At 35.5% G+C, this 18,868-nt stretch overlaps 1 protein-coding gene across 1 annotated transcript in view; it reads right to left on the bottom strand.

Moving 5' to 3' along the window:
- LOC111063300 (myosin-VIIa) overlaps nt 1–18,868 on the bottom strand; it is a 44,446-nt gene that overhangs the window by 9,587 nt on the left and 15,991 nt on the right. Inside the window, exons 3-12 of the mRNA XM_039435949.1 lie at nt 16,196–16,335; nt 13,632–13,789; nt 10,408–10,633; nt 9,450–9,565; nt 8,495–8,576; nt 8,216–8,352; nt 7,292–7,386; nt 4,624–4,749; nt 2,871–3,237; nt 1,441–1,587 (exon numbers count right to left, since the gene is read on the bottom strand). Coding sequence (XP_039291883.1) covers nt 1,441–1,587; nt 2,871–3,237; nt 4,624–4,749; nt 7,292–7,386; nt 8,216–8,352; nt 8,495–8,576; nt 9,450–9,565; nt 10,408–10,633; nt 13,632–13,789; nt 16,196–16,335 — 1,594 coding nt within the window. The remainder of the gene's footprint in view (nt 1–1,440; nt 1,588–2,870; nt 3,238–4,623; nt 4,750–7,291; nt 7,387–8,215; nt 8,353–8,494; nt 8,577–9,449; nt 9,566–10,407; nt 10,634–13,631; nt 13,790–16,195; nt 16,336–18,868) is intronic.

Below are 18,868 nucleotides of genomic sequence, written 5' to 3'. Positions count from 1 at the left end.
TTGGAAAACTAATTTTTGTAATTCAGAAAACGTTTAAACGTTCCGTGTTCAGGAAACAGAAAATTGATGTCAATGGATGAGTTATCAACCATACAAGCTCCAGCCTTTGGAACTTGTATCAATAGGATGCTTCACAATGAAGTGTCACAAAATAAACATTCACTTGACAAAATAGATGATTCCAACCACTATAGTTATTTATGAACTTTTCTTGCTAATAAAATAACTGGAGGCTGAAAACGTTTGCTCAAACAAGTTTCTTGGTAACAATGAAAAACATTATTATTTTCAATGATTACCTTTTAGTTTTGCTATAAAGCCTATATTGATAAATTATTTCTCCATGGTTATTGTTCTGAGTAGTAGCTGATAGTATATCTTACTCGAAATTTTGTATTGTGTGTGTTCTTACATCCAAAATTATACATTTATTACCGTACATATCAATATTTCCATTTTTTTTATATTCTTCCATCACTTAATTTGCAACCGAAATCTATATTATACTTTACTATAATTGAAACTTACCAATGAAAAATATTAAAATTCATATTTAGTAGAAAATATATCAAATATAACACTTTAAGCAAGACCCGGTCTGTGAGACCGGATGTTTCGGTTTAGGTCAGTTCTGACCATGTTTCAGTTAGAGTCTTAAAACAGTACTTCTTAGAGTAGGTCATATGTATGGGAACCCTTCAATAAAAAATGGAGACTGTTGTAGATATAATACTGTAATTCTCAGGATAAGTTATTGGTCGAATACTCTACCTTTTGACGTACAACTGAATTTCAACCCCTCATAAGGGGGTGACTTAGGGGTTGTAGCTCGAATATTTTAAATGTTCATTGAGTGGTACATCATATTAAAGGCCTTCTCAAAACTAGAAAGTTGACATAAACAAAAATGTTCTATGATACTTATATCCAAAATGGCGGCTGATTGAAGTTTGAGGTTTTAAAGAAATAATTGATAAATTTTAATCAACCGCGATTTTGGATAAAAGTATCATAGAACATTTTTATTGATGCCATCTTTCTAGTTTTGAGAAGGCCTTTAAAATAATATATCACACAAGGGATGTTTACATTCAAAATATTTGAGTTACAACCCCTCGTTTCTTTAAAAACTACAGCTTCAATCAGCCGCCATTTTGGATAAAAATATCATAGAACATTTTTATTGATGTCATCTTTCTCAATTTGAGAAGGCCTTCAAAATGATGTACCACAAAATGGGTGTTTACATATTTAAAAATATTCGAGTTACAAACCCTAAGTCACCCCCTCATGAGGGGCTGAAATTCAGTTGTACGTCAAAAGGTAGAGTATTTGACCAATAACTTATCCTGGAAGTAACAGTATTATATCTACAGCATTATCCACAACTTGAAAACTTGTTAAATTGTGGACTAGGCAAAATTCTGATGCTATATTTACGCTTGGTTAGAGCTATGCTTTAGCTGAGTGACGTCACTATCTGCCTGCACTAAGACACGTCTTGCAGTCCGTCGCGGTGCCGTCGGCTCGTGCGATTCGCAGCGACGTGCGGGACCCATAGGGGATGTGGGTGAATTGGATGAGGAACTGAAATCATTGGATCCATGAATAAATCTGACTGGTCACACTTCACAGTTCTAGAACAATGTCATTCAAGTGTCTAACCATGTGTAACATAATATTTCAATATAGAAACCATAGCATAAGAAGATATCCCATGGTAGAGGCACTGTTTCCTAGGAGAATTGGATTGAGTTGACAATGAAATTTGCAACATAAACGCCCTATACCATGGCATATCTTCTTATGCTATTTTCTCTTTTCTCTATGTTACCAGTGTCACATAGCTTCAGTTAACACTGGAATAGAATATTTATTGTAGCAATATCTGAGGTCTTCAGATACATTACAATAGTCAAATACATACAATGATACAAAATACAAAAAATCTGGTGTGGTACACTCACACAACTTTCCTTGCCGTTATGAAAATTGATCACCTGACGCTAGTGTTCACGCGCATCTCAAGTCTACTTATAAACAAAGATCTGAGCCAGCTGGTGACAGGACAATAACGCTGGAGACATAGGCTACGAGGTCTGCTATCTCTTCATAGTGAATGATTTAATAGAATCAACAGTTGCCAACAGTTTGCAATTGGATAATAACATTTTCTCGAATTTCGAGCTTATTTTCAATTTTAGGTGAAAATATTACTGAACATTAATTGTAGAGATTTTCATGCTCAATCTTTTCCTTTCAAAATTTTTTGTTCAAATTGTATCTGAAGCCTGATAATTGGGAATCTAAAATCAAACGTTTCATATGATTTTTAAACGTTCCATTCTCCATATTTCTAAGATCTTCAGGAAGTGAATCAAACAATTTTATTGATAAAAATAGAAATGTTTGTTTGTGAACTAGAATAGGTATACCGATAAGTAGTCAATTTACCCCTATTTCTAGTGTTATGGCTATGAACTTCTACAAATTCTCCTTGACATAAATAAGGCTCTGTTGAACAAATATTGAAGGTAGAGTCAATATTCCCAGAAGCTTGAAATGCTCATCACACTGTGCTTGCTTAGAAAGCCCACAAATCAGTCTGATAGCCTTTCTCTGTATTATAAAAAGTCTACCACTGTAAGCTCTGGAACCCCAAAGTATGTTGCCATATGACAAATGAGAATTCATGTGAGCATAATAAATCACCTTTAAAACATCCAAACTGACATATGACCTCAGTTTTCTAATTAAGAAGACTCCTTTATTCAGCTTGCTAGCAACAATGTCTAAATAATAAAAGCTCTAAAAGCCCTATACAATAGGATTTCCTTCTTATGCTATCTTTCCTCTTTGGTAATATTTACCTTATATGATCGATGGTAGGTGTAATATAGTTGATGACAGTGGTAGGAATGCTTGGCAAGTGTTCCCTGGCCCTCCGGGTGGGATGGTATTTGGTCCTCCGGGCCGGATGTTTCTGTGTCATAGGCGATGTGGGCGAATTCGATGTAGACGTGCTACTGATGTGGTCCACGGTTGGCGTGATGTACTCGATGACTGTCGCTGGTGTGCAATGTCGCATCCACTCAAAGTTGCTCTCCATTTCACTGTCGCTGTGGCACTGGGATGCGTCACTGTGACAGTGCGACAAAATGTCACTGAGACCATGTGATGTGTGACCAGCTGCCTCCACTGGACTTACTGGTGAGGTGCTGTCTTTCTTCACAATTCCTGTTTGACACAGAAAATACAACAAATTCATTATATACACTAGTAGTTCTGTGAAAAGTGGACCTCATGCAGTATTCTCATCCACAAGTACATTATTGAAACTATAGACCTTATCGAAATACAGCAATAGACTGGCTTCTCCACACATCTGTGTAATCACTTGTCAGCTGATTTATGATGAATAATTTCCTTTCATATTATCCTTGAAATACAAAATTTCCAAATACCTTGTATATACGTCGACATGCAATTTAAAAAGGAACATACCTGTCAAATTTCATGAAAATATATTACTGTGTTTCACTGTAAATGAGCAACATATAAACATTTAAACATAAGAGAAATGCCAAACTGTCAACTTGAATCTTAGACCTCACTTTGCTCAGTCAATTATATTTTTCAATAATTATTTCATAATAAAGATTAAATATTTTGTCAATTGATTATTAATTCTACATTGTTGAAAGACAATCTGGCAACAGAGCAAAGCAAGAGAGATAGCGCTATCTGCTTTGTTGAATGATAGCAATATCATTGCTAATCAAACACTGCCATTATAACGTGGATCTCCCTATAGTTATCTTTCATACAAATATTTATAGCTGCTACACAAATTGATATCCTATGGAATACAATTGGAACACTTGAGTCCTGGATAATATGGCCCTTTTTCATGAAGAGTCAGTCTATGAATAATAGGGAACTGGAATAGTCCTGTATTTTTTCCTCATGTTTTATAAGTGTGAAAAATTCACTTGGCATTAAAAATATTTTTGTTTTTGAACACAAACGAAACAACTTCCAGGAAGTATCACTGGTACTGTAAGGCTCAACTCACACTTACACTACTCAGGTCGAGAAGAGACTCGACTCTAGTGGAGAGCATGTGTTTTCAAATGGTGACGTCGCAGAGACTAGAATCGACTGGTCAGAGTGTCACCATTTGGAAACACATGCTCTCCACTAGAGTCGAGTCTCTTCTCGACCTGAGTCGCCCAAGTGTGAGTCGAGCCTATCTAAGTAGATGGGTCCTTTAAAAATGGTCTCACAAGAGAAAGATGGACTCATCTGATACATGACCTGTTGTCTTCTCCCAATCATAATATAAGTTAATAATGATTTGTGATTGTCAATCAAAATTTGATACAGAAGTATAGGGATGATACATACCCATCAATGCTTGAAGTTTTCTTTTTGTGCAAAATTCAGATTTGAATATGAAGAGATCATTTCATACATAACAATTTGATACAGAAGTATAGAGATGATACATACCCATCAATGCTTGAATCTGTTTTCTTTTTGGGCAAAATTCAGATTTGAATATGAAGGAGAACTCATTTGATACATAACAATTTGATACAGAAGTATAGGGATGATACATACCCATCAATGCTTGAATCTGTTTTTTGGCACGATACAGGGTGTCCCTCACTGGGGCACTGTTGCTTTGAGAATCATTACTGCGTTGGGAAGCCAATGAGTCACAGCTCCCTTTCCGTTCCACTTTATCTGAAACACAATCAAACATCATTCATTTATTTGAGGAAACAATTTGTTATACATCTTCATACTTTATTAATGTTAGGTTTCTTGATATACAGAGTGTTTCAGAAGTAGTGTCAAACATTTTAGGGTATTGTTCCTGGATGATAGGAGACTACAAATGTCGTATTTTAAGTGTCCAAAAAAACTCAGCGGTTATCCTTATAGCTACCATTTTGTTATTTTCACTTTATCTCAAGAACGAAATGTTGTATTGATCTGAAATTTGGCATGAATATATTTATGCTATAAAGACTCAACTTGAAAAAATAAAAAAAGAGAAATTCGATGTACATATTCACGTGATGATGCATCATTCGTGAATTTCCTATCCCCTACGTGTATAAGCCAGTTTGCTTCAGACATAATTTTCCTATAAAGTACATGTATAAGCCAGTTCTTTCCTTTATTATAGTATAGATTATAACAAAATCACCTTCACAATACAGAAAGTATAATAAGTGTTGGTATGGAGAAGAGATAACATAAAAAGATATGCCATGGTAAAGGACAGTCATGTTGCAAACGTCAGTGTTAACTGAAGCCGATAGTCCCAGTAGTTGTTTTTGGTGAAGCTATGTGACGCTGGTAGTCTCTCATACTGTGCCCTTCTTACACTCTTACACTCCCAACAACACACTAATAATAGACAGTGTATAGGGTGTCTATGTTGCAAATGTGAGTGTTAACTGAAGCCGATAGTCCTAGTAGTTGTTTTTGGTGAAGCTATGTGACGCTGGTAGTCTCTCATACTGTGCCCTTCTTACACTCTTACACTCCCAACAACACACTAATAATGAACAGTAGTCGACAGTAGTCGGAGAAGAAATTTGCAACATAACGGTCCTATACCATGGGATATCTTCTCAAGCTATCTTTTCTCTATGATAAATACTCCAAGAAGTAGAAAATAAAATACAGCACCTACATTGTGCCTTATCTAGTTTCTTCTATAGAGATTTTAGTTTTTTAGTTTTGAAATGTTGTAAATCTACAATGTGTTTAGGATTCATAAGCTACAGTTAAAAGTGAATTTTTAGGACCGGTTTCCTAGCTTGGGATTTAGCTAAGTTCTAGACTTGAAACAGCTGGAGTCACAAAATTGGCTTTCCGAAACGGGGCGGAGTCCCAACAACACACTAAATAGACAGTAGTCGACAGTAATTGGAGAAGAAATTTGGAAGATGAACAACCTATACCATGGGATATTTTCGTATGCTATCTTTTCTGTATATTATTATTTGGAAAAACCGTGTAACTTTTGCCCTCATATGTACATACAAGGCACTTTCATCACTGTAATTACAATACACTTTTGTCCTTGAATGCACTTTAATCCCTAGATAATAATAATAATATCGAGTGACCTGACTGGCTCCTGTCTGCCGTCAGAGTTTTCAGGTCGCAACTGATTAATTTCAGGGCCTCTCACAATGACCTAACGATTGCTTTTTAGGTAGCCGGGGACCGACGGCTTAATGGCTTAACTAAATGCTATCCCTATAATGAGGTCCATGTTATAATGGCAGTGGAGAAAGATAGGAGAACAACGTTGCTGATCCTCACTGTCTTGTCAATGCCTTCTATAGACGGTAGCTGATACAGGTTTATTGATGTAATATCAACTGTTCATTCTTGTTTAAAATAATCAGCTATATTTTATTAAGCAATAAATCAAATTTTTCAATTATTTTATAATGAATTTCCGTAATTAAAATGAAATGTTCTGTTTATTTTTATTAATTCTACATTGTTAAAGACTATATGGCAACAGAGCAAAGCCAAGGTCTATAAATACAGGTCATGACACAATCCCGTGATGCATTGCAAAATCGCCATTTTATGGGGTTCTAGTTCACCAATTTTCAAATTTATCAGCTGTTATCATTATATATTGAACAACATGATGTGTTATTTTGATATATTGTTCAAGGGATATTGATTGGCTTTGAATTGTAAAATAAATTGTTCCGACAGAATAATAATATTCAGATTCCAACTAGGAACTGAATTGTTGATTTTTAGATTTAATTGATCGGGAACTTGAAACTCTTTTTGAAGTTGGCCTCGCATATTCTTTCCCAATGCCTTATGAATCATAATCCTCAAGTTACAAGAATAAGAACAATTTTTTATAATAAATAAATGAATAATTGAAGCATTTATTATTGAAATTTCATTATTAAAAAATTGAAAACCTGAATTCACATATCATTCGAACTAGAATATTGTTTTTAAAATGCATAATTTTGTTACGAGCAAATTAAATTAGATTGGATTTTCAAATGTACCGCCATAAAGACTCCATAAAATGGCCGCTCCATAAGGAACACGAGTGTCATGACCTGTATTTATAGACCTTGAGCAAAGCGAGAAAGAGATAGTGCTATCCGCTTTGTTGAATGATAGACAGGGATAGCAATACCATTGCTAGTCAAACACTGCCATTATAACGTGAACCTCACTATAGATGTACTGTACATGCAGATGAATAAGAAACACTACTCACTGATTAATGACAATTCGTCAGGCAGCGACTTTGGCACATTTCGTTGCTTTTTCTTCGTATCAACTCCCAAAATTTCTTTATTTGGGTCTCCGAGCCTGAAAAACAATAGTAAAAATTACATTTAATTTATAATTATCATCAATTTTATGCAAAACTAATTTTTGTTAACTGACTAATTGAATAAAAGTTATAAAAATTCTTTTTTTATTGATTCATACAATAAGTACATCATAAAAATGATAGGGAGAGGAAAAATAAGGTAACCTTGTGCTATTCCTCTCCCAAATTTAGATAAGGTTTCATAGTCCGAAATAGCCTTGTAGTTGTTCACAAAATTCTCAGTCCTTAATTATTTTCACAAAGTAGATTTTTAAATTCAGATGCTTCAAAACCAAACATAGAAGAAATATTTCACATTATTATCACTAAAATAGGAAATATTCATTTATATTAAAGAAATAATTTTGCAGGACCAAAAAACAAACATAATATTCTAAATGCACAGATGTATAATATGAGAGTATAATAGAGCTATAAACAGTATGAGAGTTTACAATAAGATTGTTCAAAGTGTTGAAATTGTACTTTTCTCAATATGTGATTGTAAAGTGTTATATTTTTCGCCAAAAAAGATTTCATTCCAATTTGATACAGAACTGCTTGATATGGAGCTCATTTGATACAAAACGAATCATAGGAAGCTCATTTGATACAGAACTATTTGATACGGAGCTCATTTGATACAAAAATAATTATATAATGAAGCTGATCTGATACAGAACTACTTGATACGGAGCTCATTTGATACAAAACTAATCATAGGAAGCTTGATCTGATACAGAACTACTTGATACGGAGCTCTTTCGATACAAAACCTGTTTATAGGAAGCACATTTGATACAGAACTAGTTGGGATTCACTCACCTTATTTCTCTAGTCTCGTTGTCATTGGCAGATAGAGCTTTCAGTCTTTTCATAGTTTCATAGTGTTGGTCATCCTGATCAGGATCCATAGTCGAGGATTCTGATTGTATTCGCACCTTGCTTTGCTTCTGTTGCATCTGGAATTAAACAAAACACAACACTAATGAATTATTATTATTGATTATTGAAGAGAAATAGAAGTGGGAGGAGAAGAGTATGAGACGGTGGAGAATAAGAAGAAGACAGGAGAAGAAGAAGAAATAGTGACAAATTATTTACCTTGTTGCTGTTAGCATGCCTCTGTCTTGTGAGATAACCACGACAGTGTGCTTGGAATGAAATAGTCGCCTCTCTCAGACGCCTATGGAAAAAGAAAACAAACATAGAATTAGTTGAAAAGATACTAATTTAACGCACAACCATAGTGTCATCATTATTTCTCAATAATACCACAGAGAAAAGGTAGCATAAGAAGATATGATGCCATGGTGTTGGACCGTTATGTTGCAAATGTGAGTGCTAACTGAAGCCGATAGTCCTAGTAGTTGTTTTTGGTGAAGCTATGTGACACTGGTAGTCTCTCATACTGTGCCACTCTTACACTCCCAACAACACACTGATAATAGACAGTAGTCAACAGTAATCAGAGAAGATATTTGCAATATAACGAGTATTGCAATATATTTGCAATATCAAGTTGAGATGATACAGTATCATATTGTGTTGATGATGTGTATCATTTGGTGATACTGTATCATTTATGGTGATAGCATTAGAACATATACCATGTTATATATCATGTCCTTCAAGTACCAAATTTCAAGCCGATTACTGTAATTACTGTCGACTACTGTCTATTATAAGTGTGTTGTTGGGAGTGTAAGAGTGTAAGAAGGGCACAGTATGAGAGACTACCAGCGTCACATAGCTTCACCAAAAACAACTACTAGGACTATCGGCTTCAGTTAACACTCACATTTGCAACATAACGGTCCAACACCATGGCATATCACCACACATGATACAGCATCAACACAATGTGATACAGAGTGTCATCTCAACACCATAATTTGATACAAAACTTCCAAACTTCGAATGAATTCTACAAACCATGGCATATCTTCTTATGCTACCTTTTCCCTACGATATAACTGATTTGGGCATAAAGGGTGCCTTTTGAATTGCTCGCTAGAGTCATGTGACCGTTCTAACATGTTTCGATTATGACACATACCTGTAGAGTGTGCGCGTATGATGCGCGCGCCATGCGCTCTGCACGCGAACAGCGGCCGTCTCCATTTGTCGCAAGTGCGTGGCAAACTTCTGCGCAGCCCACATTCGCCAGTACGACTGCAACAAAAATTCAAATTCTATAAAATTCATTTCACAATATTTACAAATTATAAGCATGAGGATAACCATGTCTCACAGCTCAACAAGATGAAAATGATAAACCAATAATATTTATATACTAGCTGGCCCGGCGAACTTCGTACCGCCAAATAGTTAATGCATCTCATGACAAACTTTAGCTGGATGCTGGATTTTCCCGTGCATATTCTGAATTTACAGCATTTCCAGTTCTACGACCCAAGTTTGGACGTCGTTCGTACCACAGCATTATAATTAAAATTTTGTGAATCAGTAGAAAAAAAATAGAAAAACAGATCTACCGACGGCTGTTGGATGACGCAATGATTATAACAGCTGATTTTTATTTCTGTGTGTGGCCAGCTCACAAATCTTCTCCTATAAGCAAAGACCTTAAAGAGATATAGACCCACAATGCCTATGCCTTCCCAATGATAGCTCTTACTTGAAATTGAAGGCCGCCATTGGGGTATTTTAGCACGAGATATTTTTTTATCTATATATTCGTAATACTATAGATTACAAAGGCATTGGTATGTAATAATCTTATAGGTTGCCCCCTCAATGGCCGATTTCAATTCCAAGTACGACACTAGCGCTGCATGTGTCTATGCATCTTTAAGGTCTTTGCCTATAAGGATTACATGTAAACTTTGAAGGACCATATGAAAAAGTCCTAAAGTCGGATCATAAATTTGATGCTCCTGAATATAACAAATACAACTAAAGAATCATCAAATTCGGCTCACACATAAAAAAGTTATTGAATGTCAAAATTTGAGGCTGGATTTTTATTTATATAGATTATGATGACTTGTTACCTGTAGTATGAGAGTAGCCTGCCTGATGCGGGTGAACCGACGCCGCTGTAGCAGCGCGCGAAACCATCGCTGTATGGCGACAATGGAGGCGACAATCTGCTGATGCAACCTGTAGTCCAGCTTTAACTTCTCACATTCGCGCAGAAATATCTTGCTGCCGCCCGTCTGGTAGTTGTCACGGTTCAGGTTTAGCGTGAGAAGGAACTCGCGTACGTCCGTCTGCGAACTGGATAGATGAAACAAGAATAGCTGAGTACATGGATATATGATATGAAGCAATAATAGATATTTTTCGGTTCGTGTTTGAAAATGTCTCTAATAAGTGAATATTCTCTATTTTAGAAATAGCTGAGTGTTATAAATTATTGTTGACAGAGGGAAGTGAGGTCTAAGATTCAAGTCGACGGTTTGGCATTTCTCTTAATGTTTAAATGTTTATATGTTGCGCATTTACGGCGAAACGCGGTAATAGATTTTCATGAAATTTGACAGGTATGTTCCTTTTTTGATTGCGCGTCAACGTATATATAAGGTTTTTGGAGATTTTGCATTTCAAGAATAATATAAAAGGAAAAAGGAGCCTCCTTCATACGCCAATATTAGAGTAACAATCAGACTAGAATTATTCATCATAAATCAGCTGACAAGTGATTACGCAGATGTGTGAAGAAGCCAGTCTATTGCTGTATTTCCATAAGGTCTATAGTTTCAATCAGGTACTTGTGGATGAGAATACTGCGTGAGGTCTACTTATCACAGAACTACTAGTAATTCTGGTATTTAAAACATCTAAATTCAAAAGAAAGGTTTGTATAAATATTTTTGGACGGAAAATTTTGTAGAAATCTAGAAGACATAACCCCATTTTGGACTTTTAATGTTAGCCTACCTAAAATTGGGAGCGAAATAGTACAAGATATTCTTAGTTTTTCTCTCCCGATCTGTGCTTCATTGTAAAAAAGAATAAAGAATATAAAAAACACATAATAGATAATATAGGGCCGGTTTCTGAGCTCGGGATTTAGCTCTAGACTTCAATCAATCAATTTATTCAGCCTGACGATACAGTAGTACATAAGGCTACGTCACAAAATATTTTATAAAATTACAATACATAATGAAATCATAATTAGGTTACAATATAAAATAATAACAATATATAACCTATAAACAAGAGTGTTTATAGGAAATGACATTGGGTAATACCATAGCCACCTCTAATACAAGGCCGTGGCCTACGATATTGCAACGTCGCAGTGTAGGCCTAGAATCTAATACATGATTCATTGAAAAAGATTTAAAAAAATACCAGCTGATCTTTTTCGCCAATCATGTATTAGATTCTAGGCCTACACTGCGACGTTGCAAGATCGTAGGCCAGGGCCTTGTATAAGAGGTGGCTATGGTAATATCATAGAGAAACAATAGCATAAGTAGATATCCCATGGTATAGGGCGTTTATGTCGCAACTTTTACTGTTATCTCAAGCTGATAGTCCACTTAGTTCTTTCCTGTGAAGCTTTATGACACTGGTAGTCTCTCATATTGTGCCGTTCATACACTCTTACCCGGTCAAAACAGTAAAGATCGACAGTAATCGGCTTGAGATAACAGTAAAAGTTGCGACATAAACGCCCTATATCATGGGATATCTACTTACGCTATTGTTTCTCTATGGTGATATGGAGAGGCAGAGCATCCGAAAGGATCTCTCTGCCAATAAAAGCCATATGAATAAATGAATAAATAATAGCAAATCCTTGAAATGAATAAAGACAACTACATCAATCAATAACATTCAATTGTTCACCCATAATAAGGCTACGTTATAATTAGCTATTTCATAATAATAGTTGATATTGGTCAACGTTAGTAGACAGAAGGTTGATCACTCACAGGTGTAAGATTCGAAGTGGTGGGGGAACGCCAGCGTGACGTCACGTGTAGTAAAAATGTGATGGAGTAACCACACTGAGCATACAGTTTATTCTCTGTATCTTCAAATACATCGTCGATTATTGCCCTCAAGATTGGCCTAGAACTTGTAAATCCTCCATACTTATAGCGAATGAATCACCGATTCTAATGATGTTGTTAAATATTTCAAGTTCATTCAACTTGTATGAATAAAATGAAGTTGAAAGTTTTTCAAGAATCTAAAAACGTGACACGAAAAAGTTAATAAGCTGGAAAAGCGTTGGTAGACAACGTTATACTATTATAATTTCAGATTAACGCATGAAAAATCTTGATAAACCAATGTATTGCAATAAACCGATAAACCGATCCCGATAAATCCAATAAATTTCGTTCATATAAATGCACTGAACACATGCTGGTATCGAGCACATGTTCTACGAGAATCAAAATATCTCATCCCCGAAATTCACAAGCTGATGTACAGCCAAACTACAAAATATAAACACGACCTAGGAGATGAAGAAACCTTAAGGGTTTGAAAAGAAAAGTTAGGAGGTGGGATTTTTGCTTTTTATGGCAAAATGCTTGTATTATTCAAATGTTTTGATAATTATTGTAAGGCAGAAACAGAAAGCTTGCATGTAAGAAAATGTTTGTGTTATATAATTTGACTATAGGTCACCGTATGATTTTCAAGAATGCGATATTCTGCCTACTCTGTACTACAGCCTACGTCACGGCTGCAGTTCCCCCACTCCAATTGCATTTCAACTAAAATACTATAGATGAGTGACCAACCTTCTGTCTACTAACTTTGGATATTGGTCATTTAGTTCTAGACTTTGACTTCTAAAGTTTGAACTTTGACTTCGACTTTGCAGTTAGAACTTTGTCTTCGAAAGTTCTAGACTAATGTTCGTTAGTTCTAGGATTTAGTTCCAGACTTTAAACAGCTGGAATCAGGAAATTGGCTTTCCGAAACGGGGCGTGGTCGCAGTTCACAATTAAATTAAATTTCGAAAAACTAACAGTATAAAATAAAAAGAATACAGTGTAAAGTTTCAGCTATTTTGAATTATAATGTTTAATTTCGTCAAGGAAAAACGTTTCCAATTATAGAAATGAGAAAATAAAGGTTATCATAAAAACTGCGACTACGCCCCGTTTCGGAAAGCCAGTTTTCTGACTCCAGCTGTTTTAAAGTCTAGAACTTAGCTGAATCCCGAGCTCGGAAACCGGCCTTAAATTACATCAATATCACAATGAAAATTGATTTAATCAGGGAGGTTGAGAACAATAAATACCTGAGCAATCCCCTGGGCAGCAGTATCCTATAAAGTTGAATAAATTCGTCGTAGGATAACCTCACATTGTAACCGGCTTGTCGTATTCTGACGGTCTCCAACATTCCCGTGTACCTCAGTTGTCGCTGAACCGTCTCGTCGTCAAATTTGTTCGGAATCTAAAAAACACACAAAAAAGTAAATTAATTTATTTGCCAAGGAACAAAACATGTTCATGTTAGGAGCAACATCAAAATTCACATGTTGTATTATAATCTGGAATAAAATCTTATTTTATTTCGGACTACAGTATGTGTAACCTTATCTAAATTTGGCAGGAATAGCACAAGGTTACCTTATTTTTTCTCTCCCTATCATTTTAATGGTGTAATTATTGTATGAATCAATAAAGAATAAATAATACATTATTATCTAAAAATTGATGTTTCCATCAAAATTCAAAATATTATTAACTAGCTGGCCCGGCGAACTTCGTACCGCCAAATAGTTTAATGCATCTCATGACAAACTTTAGCTGGATGCACACCTGAGGAGACGCGATGCGGCATTTTATTTATATAGATAATTTTCCAACAGCAAAAAAAATAATGTACTAAAAATTAATTAATTCTGAACACCGAAGACAGCACAATTATTCGAAACAAAGCAATGTCTTTAGAGCATGAAAGTCTTTAACCTGAGGCCGCACTGCTGGATGGTTACACACACAACAGTCATTTTGTTTTTAGTCGGGGGGTTTAAAATAAAATACATGGGCGGTTATGGAACAGCACACACTCTTGTCTACTATCTACCGACGGCTGTTGGATGACGCAATGATTATAACAGCTGATTTTTATTTCTGTGTGTGGCCTGCTCACAAAATCTTCTCCCATAAGGATTACATGTAAACTTTGAAGGACCGTAGGAAAGAGTCCTGAAGTCGGATTATAAATTTGATAGGCCATAAACCTGGTCCTGAACATAACGAACACAACTAGAAAGAATCTGGTGTGGGGCACTCACACAACTTTCCTTGCCGTTATGAAAATTTATCACCTGACGCTAGTGTTCCCGCGCATCTCAAGTCTACTATTCAAAGATCTAAGCCAGCTGGTGACAGGACTATAACGCTGGAGACACACGAGGTCTGCTATCTCTTCATAGTGAATGGTTTAATAGAATCAACAGTTGCCAAAAGTTTGCAATTGAAATAATAACATTTTCTCGAATTTCGAGCTTATTTAAAATTTTAGGTGAAAATGTTACTGAACATCATTAAATGTAGAGATTTTCATGCTCAATCTTTTCCATTTGGAATTTTTTGTTTAAATTGTATCTGAAGCCTGATAATTGGGAATCTAAAATCGTACTTTACCTAAATGGGGCGGAGCTTCTGAAATGTTTACAGGTATGGGACTTGTGGCAGTTGATAGAGCTTAACGATGACTATTTTAGGCATGAATTTGATCAAAATCGTTAGAGCCATTTTCGAGAAAATCGCGAAAAAACTCTGTTTTTGATTTTAGCCGCCATTTTGAATTGCATTTGATCGAAATTGTTCGTGTCGGATCCTTATAGGGGAAGGACCTTAAGTTCCAAATTTCAAGTCATTCCGTTAATGGGGAGAAGAGATATCGTGTACACAGACGCACATACACACACACACATACAGACCAATACCCAGAAACCACTTTTTTGGGCTCAGGGAACCTCGAAACGTATAGACATTTACAAATTGGGGTACCTTAATTTTTTTTGGAAAGCAATACTTTCCTTACCTATGGTAATAGGGCAAGGAAAGTAGAAATCATCAAATTCGGTGCACACATAAAAAAGTTATTGAATGTCAAAATTTGAGGCTCAATTTTTATTTATATAGATAAATGAAATATTCATTCCGTGCAATAACGCATGCAATTAATAACTAAAATAACATAGTATTTTCTCTGCTTTGAATTCGGGCTGACCTGTTGCCAGTATGTCTTGAAGGAGATTAGCTTTTGATGCTAGCATTTTTGATACACCAACCCCAACAGCCATTAGCCGTTTTCACTTAAATTTTTCATTAGATGAAATTCTTGCTATATATATAAATATAATTATTAGTCCTCTTCTAAATGTAATGAATAAAATTATAGAGTTTCAAGAGTTTTTTATTTTTGTTAATAGGTTTAGAAATAAACTTGTTGTAATAGATTGAATTATTACGATATCTCGCCGACACGACAGAATTCACTCTGATTAGAGGAGGCTCTAATACTGTCTATCAGAGTATATCCTGTCTGTATGTCGTGTCGGCGAGATATCGGTGTGAAAACGGCTAATGGCTGTTGGGGTTGGTGTATCAAAAATGCTAACATCAGAAGCTAATCTCCTTTGGCAACAGGACAGCCCAAGTTCAAAGCAAGTTCGAGAGACAATACTATGTGGTTTATAACTGCGCAAGGTCTACTGTTCACAGAGCTACTAGTTTACAATAGAATATTTCAATACAGAATATTGTAATTACAGTAGATTGATTGAAATCCCTTGAAAAACTAAAATATTCTGTAAGATTTCAAGCAACTAATTGATGAACTAACCTTGTCGGCGTTGCTTTTAATGCATCTTATGAAGAACGGGTTGGCCTGGTTTAGTGTATCCATTAGACTGTGCAGACTGTGTTGGAATTGTGCCGTCACTGTTAGCGGTTGTTTACGCCCTTTTCCGCCTCCTGTGGACCCTGCCAATCAATCAGTATGTAATTAGAGCAAAAAGGCAATGAGAGTGTTAGACAACTTGAGAAACAGAGAGTCATGCAGAGAAGCTTTCGAAGATTGAAGATAATTGGCATTCCCTTCAATTTTCATAATGCGTAGCTTGCTGCATGTCAAAACTAATTTAGAATCATATACTCATGTCAGGGAAACAAACATGAATAGAAATTATATTTCAATCCCACAGGTAAGGCTTTCTAAAACAAGGGACAGCCTATTATTTCAGCAAATAAAAATCTGGTGTGGCGCACTCACACAACTTTCCTTGCCCTTATGAAAATTGATCACCTGACGCTAGTGTTCCCGCGCATCTCAAGTCCACTATTCAAAGATTTGAGCCAGCTGGTGACAGGGCAATAACGCTGGAGACACACGAGGTCTGCTATTGCTATCTCTTCATAGTGAATCATTTAATAGAATCAACAGTTGCCAACAGTTTGCAATAATTGGATAATCACATTTTCTCGAATTTCGAGCTTATTTTTAATTTTAGGTGAAAATGTTACTGAACATTAATTGTAGAGATTCTCATATGCTCAATCTTTTCCACTCAACATTTTTTGTTTAAATTGTATCTGAAGCCTGATAATTGAGAATCTAAAATCAAATCAAATCAAATCAAATTTATTTGCCATTTCAAATATAATACAAAACAATGATAAATGTCAAAACAAAGTTAAGCAAGATAGACAATCAAAGTATTCATATAAATAAAAACTTTGTTACACAAAATAACACAATAGGCGCTGCCTGCAAAACCAAGGGTTTGAGTGCTGGCAGCGAGTACCAAAAAAATTCATAAAAGTACAATACACAAGTGAAAGAGAGAAAAATTAATACAAATATGTATGACAATAAAAATGTACAGAATACTGATAATATGAGAAAAGTTGAAGTGTAATACAAATGGAGTAAGTTACTGCTATATTAATTTTATGATTGTTTGCTGTTATAAGTCAATGTTGATATATATTGTGTTGGAAGGAATATATCTGAATATAATTGAGAATTGATACAATTATTGATGAACTGTAGTTAGTGAAATGAGATGATGGTGATATTTAATATTATATTATGTTTGTAAGAATTGAGAAGTGTTTATTGATTTTATCCACTCTGCTATTTTTTTAGGATTTGCTTTTGTTGTTCTATTTGCTATTAAGTTTTCTGGTAGCAGGTTGATGAGTCTATTGCAGATGTAAGGAAATTGTCTTCGGCATACAGTCATGTCAGTTCTGTTAATTTGATAATTATCTTGCATTCGAAATTGTAGGTTCGAGCTTGAGGTGTAAATAGATTTCTGTTTTTAATTATGTATAATATTATGTTTTTCACAAATAGTTGCCTAACTGTTAAACTGGGAATTCTGTAAAAAGGAGATTTGTAGGGTAACGTCTGGGTCGACCAAGTGCTGCTTTAATTAAGTGTTTTTGAATTAAGGAGATTTTGTTAAAATGTACGTCCAATGATCTAAAATCAAACTTTGCATAGATGGGGTCGGAGCTCCTGAAATTTTTACAGATATGGGACTTGTGGCAGTTGATAGAGCTTATCGATGATTATTTCGGGTACAACTTTAATCAAAATCGTTGGAGCCGTTTTCGAGAAAATCGCGAAGAACCCTGTTTTTGACAACATTTTCGCCATTTTAGCCGCCATCTTGAATTGCATTTGATCGAAATTCGTGTCTGATCCTTATAGTGTAAGGACCTCAAGTTCCAAATTTCAAGTCATTCCGTTAATTGGGAGATGAGATATCGTGTACACAGACGCACATACACTCATACAGACCAATACCCAAAAAACACTTTTTTGGACTCAGGGGACCTTGAAACGTATAGAAATTTAGAAATTGGGGTACCTTAATTTTTTTCGGAAAGCAATACTTTCCTTACCTATGGTAATAGGGCAAGGAAAGTAAAAATTTACAACAGTCTTTCCTCAGCTGTTAAAGAGCTGCCTAAAATGAAATTCAAGAAAGTTGTGAAGAATAAATTGATGGAGAGAGCATATTATTCATTGACTGAATACTTTGAATGTTCAATATAAGGGCTGCACCTCATTTTAGACCAAGTTGTGTACTGTAAGGTGTATCATCATGTGAATGCTGTTACTATTCTTGTCAATCTCCCTGTTAGCCTAATGGAAAATACATACTCTGAGCTATTCTTATAATTATATTCTTGATATTGTGTTATGCATCTTATTATGTACACTGTATTTTTTTTTGACGAGCTTATACATTTTGAAGACGCGCTGGATCTTATACAGAGGACTGCTCAGTATCCTCTGGCGCTTGACTTGTATCATGCTGATTTGCAACGCTACAAAATAATTGCTGAGAGGTATGCTGAGTATCTGGTCGAGTGCAGAGGTTACGAAGAGGCGGCTCTCATGTTCTCCAGGTGTGATGATCTAGAGAGAGCGCTCACCTGCTACGCAAAGTGTGGACTGTGGAGGAATGCGGTTACTATGGCTAGGAAATTACATTATAGGTGA

The sequence above is a fragment of the Nilaparvata lugens genome, chromosome 9, assembly GCF_014356525.2.
Source record: "Nilaparvata lugens isolate BPH chromosome 9, ASM1435652v1, whole genome shotgun sequence".
In the NCBI taxonomy this organism is placed as follows: Eukaryota; Metazoa; Arthropoda; class Insecta; order Hemiptera; family Delphacidae; genus Nilaparvata; species Nilaparvata lugens.
Note: the sequence above shows the minus strand (reverse complement) of the source record. Positions and strands in the feature narration are given on the sequence as shown.